Source organism: Trachinotus anak, unplaced genomic scaffold (genome assembly GCF_046630095.1).
Source record: "Trachinotus anak isolate AG129_WGS33_773 ecotype Australia unplaced genomic scaffold, CSIRO_AGI_Tana_v1 ptg000008l, whole genome shotgun sequence".
NCBI lineage: Eukaryota > Metazoa > Chordata > Actinopteri > Carangiformes > Carangidae > Trachinotus > Trachinotus anak.
Genome location: NW_027273859.1, coordinates 8715377 through 8736509, shown reverse-complemented (window position 1 = coordinate 8736509; position 21133 = coordinate 8715377). Strand labels below are relative to the sequence as shown.

Genomic DNA, 21133 nt, shown 5'->3' with positions numbered 1-21133 from the left:
ACACAGAAATGTCACTGTCCCTTTTTACTTTGTTGCTGGTGTGAATAGAAATGTGTTATTGATCATTAAACGTTACTCTTACGCACTTGATGTCTAGCTATGACATATCTCCTATAAAGAGATCTGGCCTAACTCAGGGAGCCAGCCCAGATCTTATCAATGTAAATAATTCAGTGTCTTCTTCCAAAGGAAGAGTCTGGGGCCCAGAATATTTTGATCCTCTTGTCTTTTGCTGCACTTAGTTACAGATGCTATATTTGAAACTTCTATAAAATACAAAGTGAATGAAAGATGTACCCAAAAGACAGAGTAGTCTCTCTCTCTGGTCAAAGCTCTGCACCCCCCCCCCCCCCCCCGACCGCCTCCTCCTGATATCACTTCCATCTGTCCTTGATGAGGAGAAAACAGAAAGCAGGTCTGAGCAGGCCCAGTGAGCAGACAGACCCAGCAGCTTCGACACAAAAGCCACTGAGCCTCATTAATCCACCCGTCAATGCCAAGACATCACAGTTTTATGCAGTTCATTGTTCGTTATACAACCAGGCTTCTACCACAGAGCAAGGTGGCATGAGCCATTCTGCGACTCAAAGCATAACAGGCACTAAAACTTGACATGAAATTGTTCTGTATTAGTGTAGTGGCTGCATTGGATTCATAGTGTTTGACATTTTAAATACCATGCAATAGGAAGTGTGCAATTTTGGATACGTGATTATCATCAGGGAAGTTTAACATTGTACAAATACACATTTGAGCAACAGTCATTCCACAAAGCAGCTCCTTAAATGATCAAAAAACAGGTAAATACAAAATTAAACACGTTTTTCAGTCCATTCCAGACTAACAATACAGTAATAAAAAAGTTAGCCACTTAAATGCATTTTATTCTGTGCTCTTATACTGTCAATCAACAGGTAAATGACATTTATCATTTAGTAAATTATCATTTGCATAAGGCATAAAATCAGTGAAGCTGATAAAACATCTTAATGTTCTAACTAAAATAATCCAAGAATGAAAAAAAAGGCATCATCACATGCTCTGGCCTCACACAGGACGAATACAAAGTGGACAATTGCAACCATAGAGCTCGCAAAAGCTTTACAACCAGAGCTGATGTCTGTTTGTGCCTCTCAATGACCAGGGCTTTGTGTGTGCTGAGGGTGGGGTGTGATGCTCTCAAAAGAAATAATGAGCCTCAATTCAGATGTACGCTGTGAGAATTCACCGCGTTGCTTGGTCATGTCATTCAGGACGTGGCTGTGCGACACTGCAGACACCAGACGCTCCTGCTAACGGGGAAGTGAAAACAATAGGATGCACAGACTGTAAACATAGTAAAATAATCCCTAGAAAAGCCCCCACTTTTCAACACTCTTCTTCAAATAAAAACCCTGTTCTCTCAGGAAAAGGAAACTTCAGAATGTGAGAAAAAACAATCCCACAATAATAATGAAAAATACAGTGCAATACATTTCAACACCTTTGATAAAAAATAAAACTTCATTCCATATTTATGAGGAAATTCCCATAAATGCAGCAAAGCAGAAAATAAATTACCATTATATTTACATTATACAATATACACTATACTGCTTTGAAAGTTTAAGCTAGTGTTCACGTTATCACCTTGTAATACATTTTCCCAGATTTCCAGATTTAGAGTCTCTTTGCGCGGTGATGAAGCAGCAGCACAGTTCCTCTGAGCAGTTCTCGTGCATCCCCTGGTTTACAGCATTCGAACAAGACGCACACTAACATCTCCGGGGGAATTCAGTTCCTGTCCGTGGGGAAACCACAACACTGCGCTTGCTGAAATGCTCGTACACAGTCCACAACACTCAAGGATGTACGCAGTGCCACATAGCTGTAGAAGCACAGATAAATGACTGAGGGTTGAATGTTTGAGTTCTCTGTCACATCAGAGGATATATTTCTTCACAATCCTTGGTGGAAATGTAGACGAACAGCTACTTGACACAGATGCCGTGGGGCCTTGCGACAAAAAGTTTGCAGTCCACGTCAGGGTAAGCGAGTTAAATGTGGCCTCCTCCTGTTACAGGTGTGATGGTGCTGGATTGGCGTGTAACGCGCAGGAGGACGCTGAGTTGGATCCATCTGAGGAGTGGTGAGAGTGATTACCATCTGAACAGAAGACACTAAGTGGTGTCATGAAACCTGGGAGCATGCATGACAACCACTGAACAGAGCGACTGCATTACTAAAATATGTCTTCACAAGCTCGCTTCACAGTTTACAAAACGCTGAGCAGGATGTCAGCAACAACTGGCAGTGGCTGATGCATTATAATATGCAGTGAGTGGAGGGGGGCACCCCCCTCTTCACTCAGGACTGCAAGACTATTTGATTGCCAGCAAACAAGTGGGAAATTTGAATAATTCATAAGAACAAACTGAGAGCAGAAAGAAGCTTCTTCATTTTGGTTTCAGCCCACGGAGTGAATTTACTTTCTTGTACTTTTTGCTCTGTTGAAATAAGAATTACACAGTGTTATCTTGGAGCTAAGGTATGACCTGGGATTGAAAAATCACCCAAGCGGAGAAGTATGCAGGAACTAGCTCATTAATACCCCACTCACCTTACATTCCTACACAAGTCCGTCGTAGAGTGACAATGCCTGGACAATAGAGGGGTCTGCCTTTGAGCCCTCCTGAAACTCCTGCAGAGTCAGCTTCCCATCTGCATTCTGAGGGAAGGAAATCAGACAACATGAAGCTGAATCCTGTTAATGCTTTAACACAGAGCTACCAGAAGGGGGCAAAAGAGGCTCTCAAGCTAAATCATGCTATTCCTGGTCTATGCTGTTGTACTGATCTTTGGTTCAGTGCACTTGGATGATTGCCACTCTCTGCCAATACAAATCATTAAGTGCTGCTGTGCTGCAAAACTGGACCAATGGGCTGATCTTGGCAGTAACATGCCCAAGCAGGCTACGTCTCATCTTTCACTAAAGATGAGAGAGTCCTGGGGCTAAGAGAGTGGGCATACCGCCGAGGTCCAGTGGTGGAGGACACTATATATGTTTATAGACTGTGGACAGTGTTATTGACGCTGTGATGGCTACGAATAAAAGCTAACAGTGTCCATGTTAAAGCCCTAAGGGTGGCAAGAAAAGCAGATTCGGTCCTCTAGATGGTAAAAGAATCATGAATGCATCGATGTCAGGCAAAGTTTGATGTTAAACTGTATACAGTAACATCAAATGGTATGGCAACTAATCCATTATCATTGTCTTTATCACTTCAGTCTTTTGATATAATTTCAATATTAAACCTCTAACCTTGTCCATCATCGCAAAAATACGGTCCACTCGCTTTTCTGGTGTGTTCTCTTCCTCTGGCAGCTCCACAGTGTTCCCCTAAGATATCAAATCATTACACTCTATACTGTTAAAACAAAACACAGCTTTAAACTTCAAAAGTTTCATAAAACTTACCACCATCTGATATATGGCATCGACGATGTTCAACATCTCATCACGGGTAATGTAGCCGTCATTATCAAGGTCGTATAATTTAAAAGCCCCTGTGTAGAGAAAAGATGTTTAACTATGCGTGTTTTACTGCAGCAGGGAGGAGGTTCGCAACAATTTCTGGTAGGTGAGCTCATATTGAGATCAGAGAGCTACTGTCACCTCAAAATGTAAAACAAAAGATTATATTAAATACACAGTTTATTTTCACGGATTACAGAGCACATGGAGTTTCATGTCTTTGGAGACCTGAGTAGAGACAGACAGCAGCCTGCCATGGTGGCTTCCCAGTTCAAAAGGCTACTGTGGTAATTCTGGATATAAATAAGGATCATACTTTGTTGTAGAGTTAAAAGTTATGGTGGCAGCTACAGTTTAAGGCTTTCTAGGGTGTTCTGTTTTCAAGAAGAGGTTTGGTCATGAGCTACAGCTTGCAGATGCCAGCTGTAGCTTGTTCACCATCTTTTATTTGCTTTTCTCTGGGAAGCCACCAGCCCTCTTTCATATGCAATGCATGGAAGTCAATCCTAAATCCTGCCATTTGAATGTTAAAAAAAACAGGGGAGGAGGGTGCATCATCTTACATCTCAACTTCTCATCCAGAGTCCCCCGAGAAGTCACCGACAAGGCCTGGATGAACTCAGAGAACTCGATGCGTCCATCCTCCAGAGCGACAACAGGGAGAGAAAGAGGGAGAGAAAATGGCCCAGAGACAAGATGAGCATTTTACTTCACACTTGCCATGGCTGTACTTTCATGAACTCCTTGCTGTTCTTTCATGATGTCCTTGCTGTATTCTGCTGAAAATGGGGCCAGACGTTTGCTCCAAGTCAGCTGCTATTTTTTGCCCTGCACCTGGCTCTCTCCTGAGGCAGAAATATGTCACCTCTGGTCATTAGTAAGATGGATGCTACTGGCTCATAGTCTAAAAGTTACAGCACACAAACATACAGCCATTGTATATTTGGGGCAAACATTTTTCCAGTGATTCCACATCATGAAGGGGCCTGGCAGATAAATCTGTCCGACAAGGTAGAAAATAATCCACTGTGACATTTACTTCCTCTTAGCCTTGTTGGATCCCCATGCACTGAATCTTACCACACAAGCTCAAAATTTCCAATTAACCTCCTAAAGCTGTGGCCTTTAGCGTTCTTCTGCGAGGCCACACTTTGTGCAGCGGAGAGAAACATCTGCTAACATGGATAGTCATCAAATATAAAACGAAAGCTCAGAGAGGCTCAAACAGCAATGATTCAGACCAGCTCATCAAGTTATGACCGCCAGTCTCAAGCCACTGCAAGAGACTTACTCAAATCAAATTGCAGCGCTGCATAAAAGAAATGCTGTTCACATTCCAAGTGAAAACAACTTGTGGACAACAAGCAATGCATAGAAATTGGCTGATAGTGGAGCCTTCAGGCTTTGGTTCATTCATATTCTCATGAGCTCCCACTGTGCTGCATCACATTCTGCTACAACAGCCGCCTACCTGTAACCACTGTGAGTCCTGCCACAGCTCTTAGTTTCAGAGGAAAAGCCAAGCGCTCTTCATGGCCCTGGGGTCAACTAACTTTATCTCTACCAGACATCTGACCTGCAGACAATACTGAAGTCATGCATTGCTGATTACATAAGTCATAAAACCTGTTAAGATCAATGCATTCTCTAACTATGGGGTGCCTAACGCTAATGAAGGTCGTAGATTAACATTAGACACAGGGGTTTTCTGATCTTCCTGACACAAAGCTTCTTAACTGAAGTCAATAAACCTCCCGGGGTCCCAGGAGCTGCTCATCCTCAGTTTGTCTCCGTAAACACAAATTGAATAATGGTGTGTGCAGCTGCAATGAGGTAGATTACTTCAGACAAATGCAGCTTATTGACAAAACTTGCTTTATCATCCTATCCTCAAATCCTTAGAGGATGCCTCCACATAACAAGGGCAATATTCAAGTATTTGAAAAATAAAACAATAAAAAAGAAAAAGAAATACATAACACACCTTTCAAAAAAAAAGTAGCACTCATGATTTCCAGCACAAAACTAAAGGTTTTATTGATGCTACAATTCATCTCCAACCATCAGCACCCACTTCTGAACACAGAATAACTTGTGCTGTTGAAATATTGAATGACAATGTTCAGGCTGATTCCAAGAGGCACATGAAGAGTTTTGTTGCCAAGGTCCTCAAATAACTGCAAAAATATCAGAGTTCTCTTTGTGCAAACACTAAAGTGAAGAATAAAAATACTAAGAACGGAAACAGGACAATCATTACACATGATACATGAAATCATTTGCAGAGGACAATGAACATGGAATTTCCAACTGTAAATAACGTCCTTCTACCTTTATATTTTGATTAACGTTGGCCTAGACTTTTATTACATTTCACTGTCCAAAACAAACAGCCTTCAGTCAAAAGGGGTTTGACTGAATAACCTTCTGTATACAATCCTGAGAGCCTGCAGTTCTAATAAAAAAAGTAAAAAGGGCCCTGGAATAATAACAGCATCAAAATGAATAGGGGTCCTTCACCATGTTGGCCTGTTTATTCTCTGCAACCTCTGGCTGGCCAGAAACAAGGACCTGCTGTTATCGCAAACTGACTTGACCTGAATTAAGACCCTTAGATTAGCTCTCACCCCAAACACATAACTCCCCTTATGTTGCAGCAAGCCACGACAAACAGCCAGTCCAAACAAATCTCTGTCATTCTGAATAAAAAAAGAAAGCTGAACATACAAATTTGAATACAAACCTTATTTTCATCAAAAACATTGAAGACAAAGGAGGCAAACTTTGTAGGATCCCCAAAAGGAAAGAACTGCTTATATATCTTCTGGAAGCCGACAGCATCAAGCTGCCCACTTGGACAATCTTTAATGAAGCCTTTGTACCTGAAAAATAAAGAACACATACACATAGAGATTATTCACAGAGGTCAAATATGATTTATAATGTAGTGAGGATACATAATCAAGACAAGCCTGGACAAAGATGATAGACTGAAGCCACATCCCCACTTCCACAGCAGGCTTTACTGACTCACTTCACTCCACAAGACTGTGCTAGATCTAGAAAGGTAAAGTGCAAAGCTATTTGTCTCATTCACAGATAAGACGATCGCCTTAATCCAATAGCAAGCCCAGAGTGGTTAACTCTAATCAAATTACTCTCTAGTCCTCTTTTGATAATATGCGCAGCTGATAGATAAGTCTGAGAGCTTCCTCTCGCCCCTGGAAATGACATATCTAGAGAGCGACTTAATATCTCTATTAGCCTATATATAGAAGCATTTCATAAGCAATTTCAAGCGCAGTCACTCAAAGGTAGGTAGTTTCCATGTATGTTTTCATAAAGAAGCAGCCTGAGTATAACTGGACCATAACAGGTAAGGGAGTAAAGAAGAGAGTGTTAGCCTTTCCAAAAATACATTTTAGATGAAAAGTAAGAGGAGGAAATAATAACCCTCTCTAGTTAAAAAAAAAAAAAAAATTTACAAAGAGCTCTTACTCTTGATCAACAGCAAAAATGACGCAAGTTCAGACAAGGGAGCACTGCATGTTCGTCTGTGATTCAGTTAAAGCTGTTCAAAATAAGCCAAGGCTGTAATTAAGGCCACAGAGAGTGTTCTGATGAAGAATGAAGGTCAGGAAAGATCTTTTCCTCGAACACTCTGGCTCCTCACTCCTCTTAAACTCTTTACTTTTAATCTGCCTGGGAGATAATGAAGCCAGCTCCATATAGTCAAAGAGATGGAGAGACGCTTTGAGGAGCAGCCGGGAAAAAGTTCAGCAAGAAGAGAAGCGAGAAGAGAGCAGAACCATGTAATTCTCACATTTGAATTATCTGGAGATATGCAGGAAAATGAAAGGCTGGCTCTCTATAATGCAGAATACAACCTAATTGGTATTCAAAGTACAAAACACACAAAGCATATCATAATCCAGAGCCGACCCATTTCACCTGAATTCTTTAGTCATTTTTTATGTGTGACTATGGAATATTATATTTCTGGAAATCAATATAAAGGCTGAATGATACTGCAACATACTGTATAGCTTATATGTATACTGTACATACAGTATACATTTTAGGTATAGAACATATATACAAATTCCCACAGTTTGATTTGTTCGGGCAGTAAAGACACATATTCTTGGTCTTCACAGGTGCAGTCACAGTGAACAAAAGGCTGTGATGAAATGGAAAAATCTTAACATCCACAATAATAATAATAATACTTTTACCTAACAGATGGTAGTTTACAAGAAGTGTCCATTTTGTTTCAGGTGGGTCAAATGTCGGCCAATTTTAATATATCATGAACAAACTAAGAAGGTTCTGGGTTCGAACCTGCGGACCAGCCGGGGCCTTTCTGGGTGGTGTCTGCGTGTTCTCCCTATGCCTGTGTGGGTTTACTGCAGGTACTCAGCTTCCTCCCACAGTCCAAAGACATGCAGGTTAGCTAACTCTTGGTGTGACTGTGAGTGTTAACTGTTGTTTGTTTCTACATGTCAGCCCTGTGACCTGTCCAGGGTGTACCCTGCCTGTCGCCTCCAGCCCCCTCCAACCCTCAGTGGATCAGCGGTACAGCTAATGGATGGATCGACAAACAAAAAAGTTAATTAAATTGATACTCCACTACTGATATGTCTGCTTATTACATATATAGTGATACCACAGTTTATGTAGAGAATAAATTACAAAACAGAAATGTGTTTTTGATTGGAGTTCACGTAATGGTGGGAAAAAAGCTTTCCAGCTGTTTGCATTGCACCGACAAGAGGATAAATGCATTCATATAGTTGAATTAACATCACAGAATGCATAAATAATGTGGTCCAGACAGCATGCTGAAGACCCTGTGAGGCTGAGACTGGTGTGTATTTTAAACTACTACTAGTAACATGAAGAAGCTTTCCCAAGTCTGAAAATGAACCTGCTACAAACTGGAGTTTTGGAGTTTGAAGGAAGTGGGTATTCAGGAGGCAGCGGCAGACAAATGAAAGGCGCTCATGGGTTGCATTATGGGAAATGTAGAGGCTAAAAGGTTAAAAGGATATGTCAGGGAATACTTCACCCTGTGAGTAAGAGAGAAAGAGCAACCAAGGAGTGAGTAAGACTCTCGCTCTCTCTTTCTGTAGTACACTAGATGCTCTGAGTGATGGCAGTGGGATGACAAATACATTCTAGGACTATGTTAAAACTAAACAAAATTGTCATTACATTAATTACATTTATATTTTACAGTTCTGTTGGAGGGTTTGGAGGGTGTTATGCTAACAGCTGCTGATGTTGCCTCAAACCGCCTGCCTCGAGCAGAGATTAGCAGTGGGTTTAAGAGGTCTGGTAAAATCACTTATTTCTAACCCCATGCCTGCAGATTTTTTTCATTTCATTCCCAAGTGACACTGATTCATTTGACATCACTTGAGGCAGTTTATCAGATTTCACACAGCTCCCTCTGGAGCCACTAAAACATTTTTATAGGTTTTATTTCCCACACTTGTATGCAAGATCTGTGAACAGACTGTCATGAGTAAAATTGGCACAGTTCACCTCTAGTTATTGCCGATGGGCTATTTCAGTTATCAAAAAATAATTTCATGTCCATTTTAAAAGATTTCCCTCATCATACATTGCTGTACTTCATCTGATGTTCATTATAGTTCAGTGTAGTTTAGGTTCGCTCTTGGTGTTAATATTTTAACCATTTTCAGCTGTAAAATGTCCTTTTAAAGTCTCTGTGACAAATCTTTAAAGAACAAATTAAAGGGATTCTTGTCAAAAAAGATTGGTTATGTTAAAAAAATAATAAAACAAATGTTAGCCGATACATATATTTTAAACTCTCAAATACTAACCTTAAATATTCTGTATCAATCGATCAAAGGTTTGCCTGAATTACTGTTGCTGAACTGTCATCTTCCCTCCTCAGACAGTCACATCAATTTGCTTTAACAGGCATGCACTGCCCATATAACGCTCATTACTACATTTAACATATAAGCAGTGCAGTTACATAAGCAGTACATAAACATACAAATCTAAACTGCTTACATATAACTGCATAACTATTGGACAATTGAATTTCCCCTGGGGGATGAATGTATCTATCTACATTAGTAAAATAGATACAGTACCAAAGTACCAGTGTATACATGTTTGCTATTAATCAGTCATAATCTGAATCACCTTCATTTGCTAAGAACGCATCATGTACTTGGGAGTCTGACTTGGTGACACTGGTGCTAAGACACATACACAGTCAGACTGTACTTGAAGTAGTGTAACAATGCAGCTACACACTATACTTGCAGGGACATAGCAGACGTGACATTGTGCATCAGAGCCCACCGGGGAGCCAGTTTGAAGATAAAGTATTTATTACTGGCACTGGCTCCTACTCCTTGGCATCTACCATGGTGGCTCGCTGAAGAGTTGTGCAGGATGTTTCACTTGCTCCTGCCTAGCTGGCAGGAATATCACTGCACTATGGCATTTTGTTATTGATTTTAGGTGAGCCTCAGGCATACTAATGATGTTCCCTTAGAGGAGAATTAGAAAGGGGAACAAATTTAATGCACAACACAGGCATTTATCTAACCCTGCTAATTCTTCTGTGTCTGTGCCTGTGCTCTAATTACACGCCATCTGGCATTTCCCCTGGTAAAATTCCCTCTCATCCCTCACACTCAGCCGTGTTGATTGCTGCTGATCTTCAAGTGAGGACTCATGCAAACTTTCCTGTGAAAGACAGTGAGAGTGATGGTGAGCTAGCTGGCTGTACAGCCGAAGGGTGGAGGTTTCAGCGGGGTGGGGGGTATTCCACCCCAGTGCACTCAGGCAGCCCCAGAGACAGGCCAGCTTGGAGGCTCTGGACCTGCCAATGCCCAGTGATATCTAATGCTGCTGCTTCTGCTGCTGCTGCTGCTGTGTGGCTGTGAGGCTGTGAATGTGCCCTGGCTCCTCCCCCCTGTAAACTCCCTAACAGGGGACATGAACAGCGACTAGCTCTGCAGGCACAGCTCTATTGATGCATGCAGAATTAGGACCTGAAATGCAAAACCAAAGCAGGATAACTGAAGTGTGAACATGCAAGAGTGATCACTTTATTACGGTGCTCCCTCTTCTGACATACACTATTCTTTGTTTTTCATTTCCAAAGAAACAATAGCTCAACAGCAGCATGCAGCAAAACAAAAGCGACGGCTATGCTCATGCTTGAATCATCTCTGTAATGAAGATGCATTGTCTATCAAACTGTGCCTTCAGAAAGACATTCAGAAAATCACACCTTAACAGTAATGATCACTCTCACCACAGCACTGACACTTATCATGGCCAAAGGTGTCTTTGTGTCACAAATACGTTTCATTTGGATATATGTAAGTACATGTTACAACACTGTGAGCACAGGCAGGGAACAGACAACAGCTAGACCTCTGTTAGATGATGCTGGTGGAGGTCACACTGACTAATAGGTACAGAATCTGACAGAGAGGATTACTAATCGCCAACCTTGTGGAGGCTCTGGGCCCATGTAGTCATTACATGCCTAAGAGTGAAACAACCTTGTGCCCCCGCCATTCTTCTGTTATCAGACATCCCTTCTTGCAAACAGAGCAAAAAGGTTGTTGAGGAATGCATCATGGAAATGTTAGTATCAGTGTTATCAGCCTCCAAAGTCACTTAGTCTCACTAAGGCTTCAAAGTCATGCTATTTTCAGAACGCTTCTGTCTTCAGGGTAGTGCGAGGGAGACGGCTTCAAATCAACTTTCAAACCAACTGTAAATACACTATTAGTGGACAGAAATATATACATCAATATGGCTTTTGCAAGTGGGTCAAGATAAGACCCCTGATTCCTGTGAGCTCTGCCAGTAAAGAGACAATTGCAAATATACTAGCCTCACATCAGGAATGGAAAATTCTCATTAAAAATGAATGCACACACTTACCACTGCTGCACCTCTTTTTCGGTAACTGTAAGAGAAATAAAGAGTTACATTAGTTTTGAGAAAAACTTTGGTTGTCCTAGAAAAAAAGTAGCTGGCTGTTAAATACAACACGGGAGCCAAGTAGTAGCATCATTAATCATCTTGGCCCAATCCCTTCTTACACAAATCTTCTGACTTGACCAAAAATATTCAACACTGTCAACATGTAATCATTGGAAAATAGCCATGTTTAGATGAGTGAAGAATTAATCAGTGTCAGAGAAGATGAATAATCATTTCTCCTGGCCAGCAGAGAAGAGGACAAGTGAGAGTGAACCCCAGGGAGCCACAAAAAGACAAACAAGATTGAGGGAATGAAGGTCAGCCACAGTTTTAAGAAAGAGAAGCATTTAGGAGGCCGGACATGTTATCATGCCCACGCAAGCACCATTATCTGCCAGTATCTAATCAACCAATCCCTCATGGCTGTCCTTTGTCTCTTTACTTTCTCTCAAGTAACCTAAGCAATTTTAAGCCTCTTGGCCCCTGAGGTTACTAATGAAAACAAGGGCTGAAAACCAACAGCATTAGTTTGACCAGGTTTTCCTTGAGAGAGACTTCATGTTGTAAGTCTGAGGATAGAAGCTGTCCACTACCTCTTGTGCTGGGCCTCAGGCAAAGCAAGAGGCTTATAAATACAAAAAAATAGCAGTTAGTTAATCGATAATTTCCTCTACTGTAATGTTTAACCTTGAGCAACTCATAGTTTAAACAAAGTCAACAATGAGCTCCAGGTTCAGCCATCCACTTTACCATTAATGCAGCACCTTCTCATTGTGGAGGATTGGTCAGATAGCAAAAATACATTTATGACCAGGGTCAACATGATTTTTGTAAAAACTTTACCCTGAGATTTACATAAAGAATTCAATAATGAGACTAGACTAGCAGAATAATACAGAAGATCAATAAGGTCGCCTGGTCAAGTAGCTTTTGCCTGCATATATCTCAACCTCAATTTGTTCTGCTCAGCATTTCACCAAGAAACCAATCATGTGACCCTTTCCTGGGCAATAAATGTCAGGGTCAATCTCACGACAGTCAGCCAAGCCAAGCTACCATTAAATTGGCCTCAAAAGTCAATGTAGTCAAAAATTGAGGCAATTTACCATGGCTATGATTTAATAAAAAAAAATGTTATTACATAACTCAGTCAGAGGCAATGGGCAATAATGCAATCAGCCAATTGCAGGAGAGTGCAGGGCCCACTCAGCCGGTTGGCCCTTCAGGGTTGCTAGAACACGTCCAGCTTGCAGTCTGTCACTGTGAGCCTCTTCATGGCTTTGACAACTTATAAAATCATCATGTTTACATGGGCCTAGCTTACATCATTCAGACATTTTATTAAGACTGCTGGTCTTTCCATGTGATGCCAGAGCAGAAAAGCATATCTGGGCTGAATTAAGCTTTCTAATGTACAGGTGAGGATACAACCATTTCACACAGTTTTGACTAAAAATGGGAAAAAAACGGCTAGCCAAAGCCTCTGCATGGCTAAATGTTGTATTTGGCCATGACAGTGTTTCACTGAAAAGATAAGGCCATAATAATTTTCTTATGAAGCATTTCAGACTTACAGCAAGGCAGAAGACAGACATCAACAGATATTCTTTTGAACTAAATAGGCCTTAGATCTGTCCTGGTCTTGTTGGTTGCTTGTCAACATATGGGGCATTATCTACGGGGAAAAAACACCCTACTTCTTCTACCACTGACACATAAAGACACATAGGCACAGAGTAATGTACTAAGTCCCCAATCTGTCAAGAACCAAGGGAAAGCATTGACTAAAATGGCAGACAAAGCTTCTCATGGGAGAGCAAGAGAAAGAGGCTCAAGTCAAGCAACAACAGAACAGGGGAGAATGATCACGCTGGGAGAGAAAGCTTGGTGCCCCTCTCAGCGATGCTAACCAGATAAGATCCTAATTATACTATTCCATTCCCTGCTCAAAGAGGGCAATTAGGGGATAAAGCAAGAGAGACAGGGTAAAAGGGTAAAAGAGAAAGAGAGAGTGAGAGAGAGAGAGAGAGAGAGAGGGAGAGAGAGAGAGAGAGAGAGAGAGAAAGAGAGAGAGGGAGTGAGTAAAGGACAGCAGCAAGCAGCCCAGCCCAGCACGAAGCCCAATCTTCCTCCACAGCAATTTCCTGCCTTCCTTGGTTCTGCTGTGGAGAGACTCACCACACAAATAACACTGTCATTAAGCAGCCAATGGATGTCAACTCCCACCCACACCTGCACAGTGTACTGCTCAAATAATAATAATAACGCTGTGTTCCAGAAATAACACACAAATGATTAATATAGTGTCTTCCGAGCAGACATTGTTGTGGTAATTATAACTGTGATCTCTGCTCAAATTTGATTGAAAACTGTGGGGGGAGAAAAAAAATCAGTCTTTGCTCAGCAGGAGATCGTCAATAAATAAGTTATTACAGCCTCTAGCAAGTGAGAAAAGCAAATGCTGTCAATCTGCAATGTCCTGATAAGTCGAGAGAAACAACAAGAATCCATGTACTTGCAATCCTGTGGACAGGCTTCAGGGTTGGGTCATTCCCTCCAGTGAACCCACCATTTCTGTGACTCTCTATGCAGGAATTATATCTAAAATTTTGACATGTAAGGTGATGAATGAATTAATGTGGAATTTCTTTATATTTTGCCATTTTTTCTGTCTGTGTATACATTTATAAAAGATTTACATATGTAAAGTGTCCATGAACTGCATATAAAACCAAATCCTCATCACTAAAACCCGCAACTCGATAGCTGACACAAACTCAGCATCTTCAGCATATTCATAAATCCCTTCAGCATCACTTAAAGTTGCTGATTACAACTTTTGCAAGACCTTAACCAATTATAATTTGCTACACAACATTTAAATGCAAATTCAAAAGCAAGTAGGGAGCGTATTTCCAGCTAACATTTAGTTGTAGCTCAGTTATACTGTTAATGAGAAACTAATGTAGAATCCCAATACATCCCAACAGGCAGGGCTTTTTACTGTGAAACCTGCATGGAACACAGTGGGTGGATAATATGATATATGTATTCCAATCACATACTGCATAATATTTTACCAGTGGTCAGAATGTTCTTAAATTTGTATACAGGCTTGCTGGAAAGCATTTGCATTTCCTTTATAATGACAAGCAAAAAAAAAAAATCTTAGGTACTCACAGTAGGTTTTCCTTGTCAATTCCTCCACCACCTCTGGCTTGAGCTTGCTGTTTGATTTACCCATGATCTTCAGCTTTCCTCCACACCTCCAAATCCACCTTGGCACACAGCACCTGTTACTACCTCCTCTCCAATCTGCTCCTCTGCCAAAAACATACAACAAATACGTGCCAGTTTAGGTGCAATGACACCGGTGAGGTAAGAGAAAGACGCTTTTGTTTTGTTTTGGTTTGGATAAAAAATAAAATAAAAAAAAACAACTCCCATTCAAGTTAAACAAGTATATCGTTCTGTGTGGTTCACTCTAGCTGTGGTCATGATCTGCTCAGACATCACCCCCGACACTCCAGACAGACGAGTCAAACCCCAGGGGCCACTAAGAAGAGGGGCCGGCAGGTTGTTGAGTCTATTCAAGTGTTCCTGAGTGCCTATGTGTCCACCTCATTTCTTCGCAGCAGTCCGTGGGCGAAGAGTGGCGTTTGGATGCGTTGCTACCTTCGTCCTTGGATACAAGAGTCACTCAGTGGCTGGGTTAAGCACGCTCACTCCCTCACACTCATTCTCTGTTCTTCTCACTCCTCCCACCCCTCCTTTCCCACCACTATCTCTATTGCTCTGGGTAAGTTACTGTAGAAAAGAATCCTCCCTCTTGACAGCTGAGATAAGGAGGTGTGTAAACTAAAATACAATGAACAGCCTTGCATGCACCCCGCTGCACTTTGCTCTCACTCAAAGCATTGACTCTAATCCGTGGAATGTATACAGACATAACAGTTTGGGAAAAAGTAAATGGTTTCAGTAATAATTTATGAAAAGGGAGAAGAGGCCAGGTCTCTACATAGTTCTGCAGTTCTAGATGCCAGCTGAACAGCAAAAAAGGGATCTGGTCTTGCTCTTAAAATAAGCATGTGTGCTGTCTACCACGCTTATAGGCGGATTTGAAGAGTGACAGTTTTCTTTTCTCCTCCATTCTGACTCATAATGCTCCCTCCTTCCTAGCCTCGCGACGGCATGGTATGGTGATTTCCTCCTCTCTGTCACAGCGGACACGAGATGAGAGATAATGGAATTTCTTTGTATCACAGGGCCTGGCATTGGCATGCACTGATGCCTAACCACAGCAGCCGTCTGAGCCACAGAATAGAAAACTAGGCACCTTCACTGCAAACATCTGTTCTTCGTGTCCATGGCCAGTGATGTCCTTCTGAAGGGTGCCACGCCGGTAATCACCATCTTGTGTTTGCTCAAGCCTTGTGGTCCTGGGTATTACTTAGTCACTATGAAAATAAACAGATGGAGAGTAGTTACAAAGGGAAAGACAAAGGGAATGCTGTCACCTAAAGCCACAGACGCATGAGCACTTGACTGGAAAAACACTCAAAACAGACAACGACCTTTCTGCTGTCTGCCAAAGCTGCTGAATGTAGCCAACAGGCAGGGCACAGTGTGGAGCGGCTGGTAAAGCAAGTAGATTTAAGTTCAGAGCTTTAGATTAGCACAAGTAAATGACAAGCAAATGAACTGTACCGTTAAGTCTATTCAAGGCAAACGAAAACAGGTGGCTGAGGTAAAACAACACAACCAACACACACACAAATGCACAACAACTGAATGGCTGATTTAACACAGATGAAAGTGCGCTTTGTTTCCATATATTCTGACATGTTTTGGTTGACAGGAGGGAGACATGCATTTAGCGGCGGCGGCGGTGTGGGACGTTGCCAGGCAGTGCCATAGCAACACACAGTTTATGGCTACAGTACAGCAGCTACAGTGAGGGGAGCTTGCTAGTCATTGGACCCACGCTGTTTCATGTAGCTGGTTGACTAAAACAAAACACACAGAAACGCCACCTTGAAACGAATAAAAGCTTTTGCGTGTCAAGCGGCTTCAGGCTTTACCTGCGTTACAGAGGCAGAAAGTCGTCTTCTTTCGCCGAGTTCCGGAGGGAGCGACTCGCTGCTGCGTGGACGGCCGTCTGCTCCGCTCTGCCGCCGCCGTGAGGGAGTGACGTCGCTGCTGGCCCCGACCGGCGCTGCTCCGAGCCCGGGAGACGCTGACGTCGCGGCAGCGCCGGTCGCACACTAACTCTTTGTGTGCTCTCCGTATGAAGCGGACGGTCAGTGTAGCCAGGCTTACTTTTTCACCCACATTTTTTTGGACGGAGTACACAGGCAGGAATGCCACTTTTAGCAAGCTTGTATGCCCAGTTTTACTGCAAGTTAACACAGAGAGTAAGCAAATGAAAAGGATAGTGTTTGAGGGGGGGTTAGATAGCTCATAAACAGCTACTTGTTGTTTTTGATTGTGTTATGACAGAAGATACTTTCCCTTTTTAATGGCTAATCACTGCAACGCAGTTTAATTAACTATTTTATCAATTTAAAGCCTAGCTTCCTTTCCAAAAAGGTTATTATTATTAGGCTATGCAGCCAAGGCTGTATTGATGGGCCTGATGTCAAACCCTGACAGTGAATTGCTGTCCTGATACTGTATATCTGCTTAATGAGTTTACATGGTTTATCTATAATTGAAATATAATACAATGCTGTAAAATTATGTATAATGAGAGCTTATATTTAGTCTATATTTCTTGCCTAGTAGTAGGTATTAAAGGAACTCTCCAGCAATTTGGTATTACACCTTAATTAAGTTAGGGGACTGAGAAAAGACATTATAGACACAAAGAAAAGTAAAAATTCATGTAGCAGAAGCTGAGATATCCTGACTTTTAGTGCTTAGTATGGGCCAATCACCAAAAACACTGCCATTCCCAAAATGCGACTCAATAATCTTTTGTTCGACTGTGTATAGTAAATCTTTCAAACTCCGTCCCCAGAGTTTCTATTAAAAACTTCAAGCATTTACTCCAAGAGGGTTATTTTCTCTTAAGAGCTTTATTCAGATCCACAAAAGACATTACACAACTGTTTTTGTAGGCTGAGTAGATCTCTGCATAACAAGTAAACTGATCTTCATGTGTAAAATTTAAGAGTGCCCCTTTGAGTAATTTTAAGTTATTTCAAGGTTTGTGGTAATATTCATTTCTGTAGCCAGTGTGTAAAAAATTACCAGGCATCTTGTGAGTCTGACACTAGAAAATAAGAATAAAACCTTGAGAGTGGGATAGCACATTGAGAGAGCATACCAGCAAAATTCAGGTTAAGTCTATCCAAACATAGAATAACATGTTGATTTCGGGGAGCACAAGGCCGGTTGTGAAATAGTGCAATTTTGGAATGAGGTAAAAAAAAATAATAATAATTTCAGATATACTGCTATGTTTGCTGAGGGAGGAGAGAAATTCAAATCTGTCTGAAGCAAAAGATTAATGTTCTGCAGTCCTCACATGTATTGATTGCTTATTAGGCTACATAAAAGATGCAAGCATGAGTCATTTTTCTCACGAGTCTCATTTGTTGCTCATGCTTGTTGCTCATGTTACTCATGCTTGAGTCCAAACTTTGCAGTCAGACCTTTTCACGTGCAGCTTATTGAAATTCAGCTCCCATCAGCAGCATGCCAACAGATGTTCAGTTAAAGGATTTGTCCATTAACAACTGCTACACCATCATTTTATAGCCCAATAGGAGCTTTCTGCCCATTCATGGGAAGGTTGGATTTAAATGTAGGCTGTCTGACTTGGCCAGCTTAGTATTCAGTGCCCTTCCCTGCAGTCCCTTGTTGCAGTCAACTGCAGCTACAGTAGTCTCATAGGAATAGAGGGGACAAGGCACAGAAGAAAGGCCATGGTAAAATGGGATAAATCAATGGATTTCTCGTCTTTTATGCTGCAGATTTGAGAGCAAATGGATCTTGAGTAAAGGCTTGATTTTTTAGAAACAAAATTTGTCTTCAACAGTGTTGTTAATTCCATAAATTTTAGTCTCAACAAACAAATAAACTGTGTGCTACAAAAGAATGAGGTTGTTTTGAATAGTAAGGCCACCAATTAAAGCTGTTCTCAGATATGATTTAGTGTCATATTAGTGTGTTTTAATTATCATTACCTCAGGACATAGTTTATATTCCTTTTTGTTTACAACTGTATTACTGAAAGAAATCACAGGGGAAACACATTTTAGATTATCCCACTCTTATGTATCACAAAACAGTGACATAGAGACATTCAGACAGAAACATGTCATAATTGCATCTAACTCAGATTCTTCTTTGCTAACTATGTGACAGTCATTTACATTAGAAAGTAGCAGCATTTCCATTGCAGAGCATCAAACATTTACATTCAAACACATACTACAAAAGAACTTTGCCTGAAAGCAATTCTGTGTAATTACTTGCAGATATTTGTCCATTTATCAGAAACCACACACCATGATCATTAAGTCATCATCATCATTGCAGGGGCATCATTAAATGCCCCTGCAGCGTCCTCGCATCACTATGATATGCTGACATATGCTAAAACAGCTGGGGGACTACTGGAAAGAAAACACTGCCTGGAAAATATCTTTATAATTTGTAGTGCCGCGGAGTTTCAGCACAATCAGTATTGCATTACATGCTGGAAAGTCATCATCTTAGAGCTGACAATATACCATCAACACAATATTAGTCTTAATTAGCAGGAAAAACTCCATCAGCAGGAGGAAATATTCTCTCGTTTATTTTCTTACATTACAACTTGAAGACAGAGTGGCTCATAAACAAAGCACATAACGATTGAGAGAAAAATCCGTGTATTTCAAAAGCGGATGTTATGAGGCCATTTGTTGGTGATATTTTTATGTATGGCTGTAACTTTGATTCAACGTCTGATCCATCACTCTGGCAGTTTTATAAATAGTCACACACCAAACTTTGAACAGAAACACAGCTTCAGTGAGTCAGACATCAAAAGTGTGCTAGATTTAACCAAGGCCCTCTGGTAATAATAACAATTGATAGGTTGCACGATAAAAACAGTCATGGTCAAGGCAAGAGATTCAATTATTTTATTGCTCAGTCTGTCAAGCCTGTGCTTAAGAGAGCAAGGTTCCCATGCCAGCTCCAGAAATTAACATCCTTAATCATTTTCTTTTTAAACAAACACAGTAAAACTGTAGCACTGATGCTTATCCTTTATACAGTATCCAAACATTAAGACTTAAGGTGATGGACTGCCTTAAACAGACAGGTGAACATTTATAGTTTTTGCACACATTAATCTTTTACAACAGTGTGACAGATGGACAGAATGAAAAGCAGATGAACGAGAAACCTTTCATGTACAAACTGGAGCCACTCTACATAAATGCATCTCAAAATGAAATGCTAAGAGGTTGGGCTTTGCAATACAAAATCTAGTTAACTAAATGTCTATGCAAAAGGTTGTAACAAGTGACATACCATTTGGAAGGTTCTGGAGGATATTAATTATACATTTTGACGGTAAACTTAGAAGAAACGCGACAACAAAAATGAGACTATCTAACTAACAGAATGGCAGGGATTATGAGTTTTCTGTGTCTAACTTGGTTCCTTGAAAACTTCCTCCTCCTTCAGTAACTGCAACCAACCAACACTTTCCCGAGGCATCATCTGTTGTGCCCACTTGCGCATCCCATATGGCTAGATATATATAATTTAGGACATCATAAATATACAATCCCTACCCTCTTCTGCACAGACATGGGCAAGTGGATCCAACAACACTTATCACAGTCTGTTGTGCTCGGTAAATCCAGAGGGGCATTGAGGTTTCAGTGGAGTAGCGATGCTGGTGTAATGCCTGTGACACCCAGCTGTTAATTCAGACTGACAACGGGCAGATATCTGGCAGACTAATAGCAGATGGGCTTGAATCCTTGCTTTATGGAGATAAACTATACCCCCTCAGGAAGGAAGGGGATGGAGGAGGAGAGGGTCTAAATGCTTTCTGTAGTTTAGTTTTAGAGTTTATCTGAAGGGTGGAATACATTCTTGTTATAGCTGGACATTTGTGTCATTAAGAAGAGACGGTTGTCCTAGTTTTACTGTATTTGTACCATCAGCGTAGGGACATTTTTAAAATTACTTCCTTGCCATCAAATCATATAAAAAGGAATCACTACTAATGGTTGAAGCTAGAGAGAAAAGTCTTCCATCTGGCCCAGTTTTAAGTAGTGAAGGAAAATAAATACAGCTATGAGCCACAGGAGTAAGGTTGTCAGTTCTAGCTTTACTGTTGTTGTTGCTGTTGTTGTATAGTTTCCAGTGTGAATCCCCAATGTTCCAAATGTGCAATTTAGCATTAGATAATGTTTTACATCTGTCATGGACATAGAGGAAGTTATTTTGTTATACACTTGTGGAGGAATGTGTGTGTATGTGTACGAGTGTGTGTGTGTGTGTGTGTGTGTGTGTGTGTCTGCTTGTTCCCTCTCAGTTTCTTCCAGGATTGTGCCTGCCCTCCAATGGCCACATCAAGCAATAACACTTCAGATTTATTTATGATAATTTGGATTA

At 41.1% G+C, this 21133-nt stretch overlaps 1 protein-coding gene across 1 annotated transcript; it reads right to left on the bottom strand.

The window, feature by feature from the left end:
• Window positions 1-608: 608 nt before the first annotated feature.
• Window positions 609-16909, bottom strand: LOC139623802 (neuronal calcium sensor 1). The gene is made up of 10 exons (XM_071482354.1): window positions 16588-16909; window positions 15843-15963; window positions 14687-14829; window positions 11465-11489; window positions 6258-6396; window positions 4078-4156; window positions 3458-3546; window positions 3302-3379; window positions 2600-2707; window positions 609-2118 (listed from the first exon to the last, which is right to left on the bottom strand). The coding sequence occupies exons 3-9, from the start codon at window positions 14748-14750 to the stop codon at window positions 2609-2611; spliced, it is 573 nt and encodes a 190-aa protein (XP_071338455.1). The 5' UTR covers window positions 14751-14829; window positions 15843-15963; window positions 16588-16909; the 3' UTR covers window positions 609-2118; window positions 2600-2608.
• Between the last annotated feature and the right edge of the window lie 4224 nt (window positions 16910-21133).

What these genes read in the sequence shown, in the direction of transcription:
- LOC139623802 (XM_071482354.1), bottom strand. Translation starts at nt 14,750, where the DNA reads ATGGGTAAATCAAACAGCAAGCTCAAGCCAGAGGTGGTGGAGGAATTG. An exon ending in TCTGGATGAGAAGTTGAGAT is followed by an intron (nt 3,547 to 4,077) that starts GTAAGATGATGC and finishes TTCTCTACACAG; the next exon opens with GGGCTTTTAAATTATACGAC. An exon ending in TTTTTGCGATGATGGACAAG is followed by an intron (nt 2,708 to 3,301) that starts GTTAGAGGTTTA and finishes TCCTTCCCTCAG; the next exon opens with AATGCAGATGGGAAGCTGAC.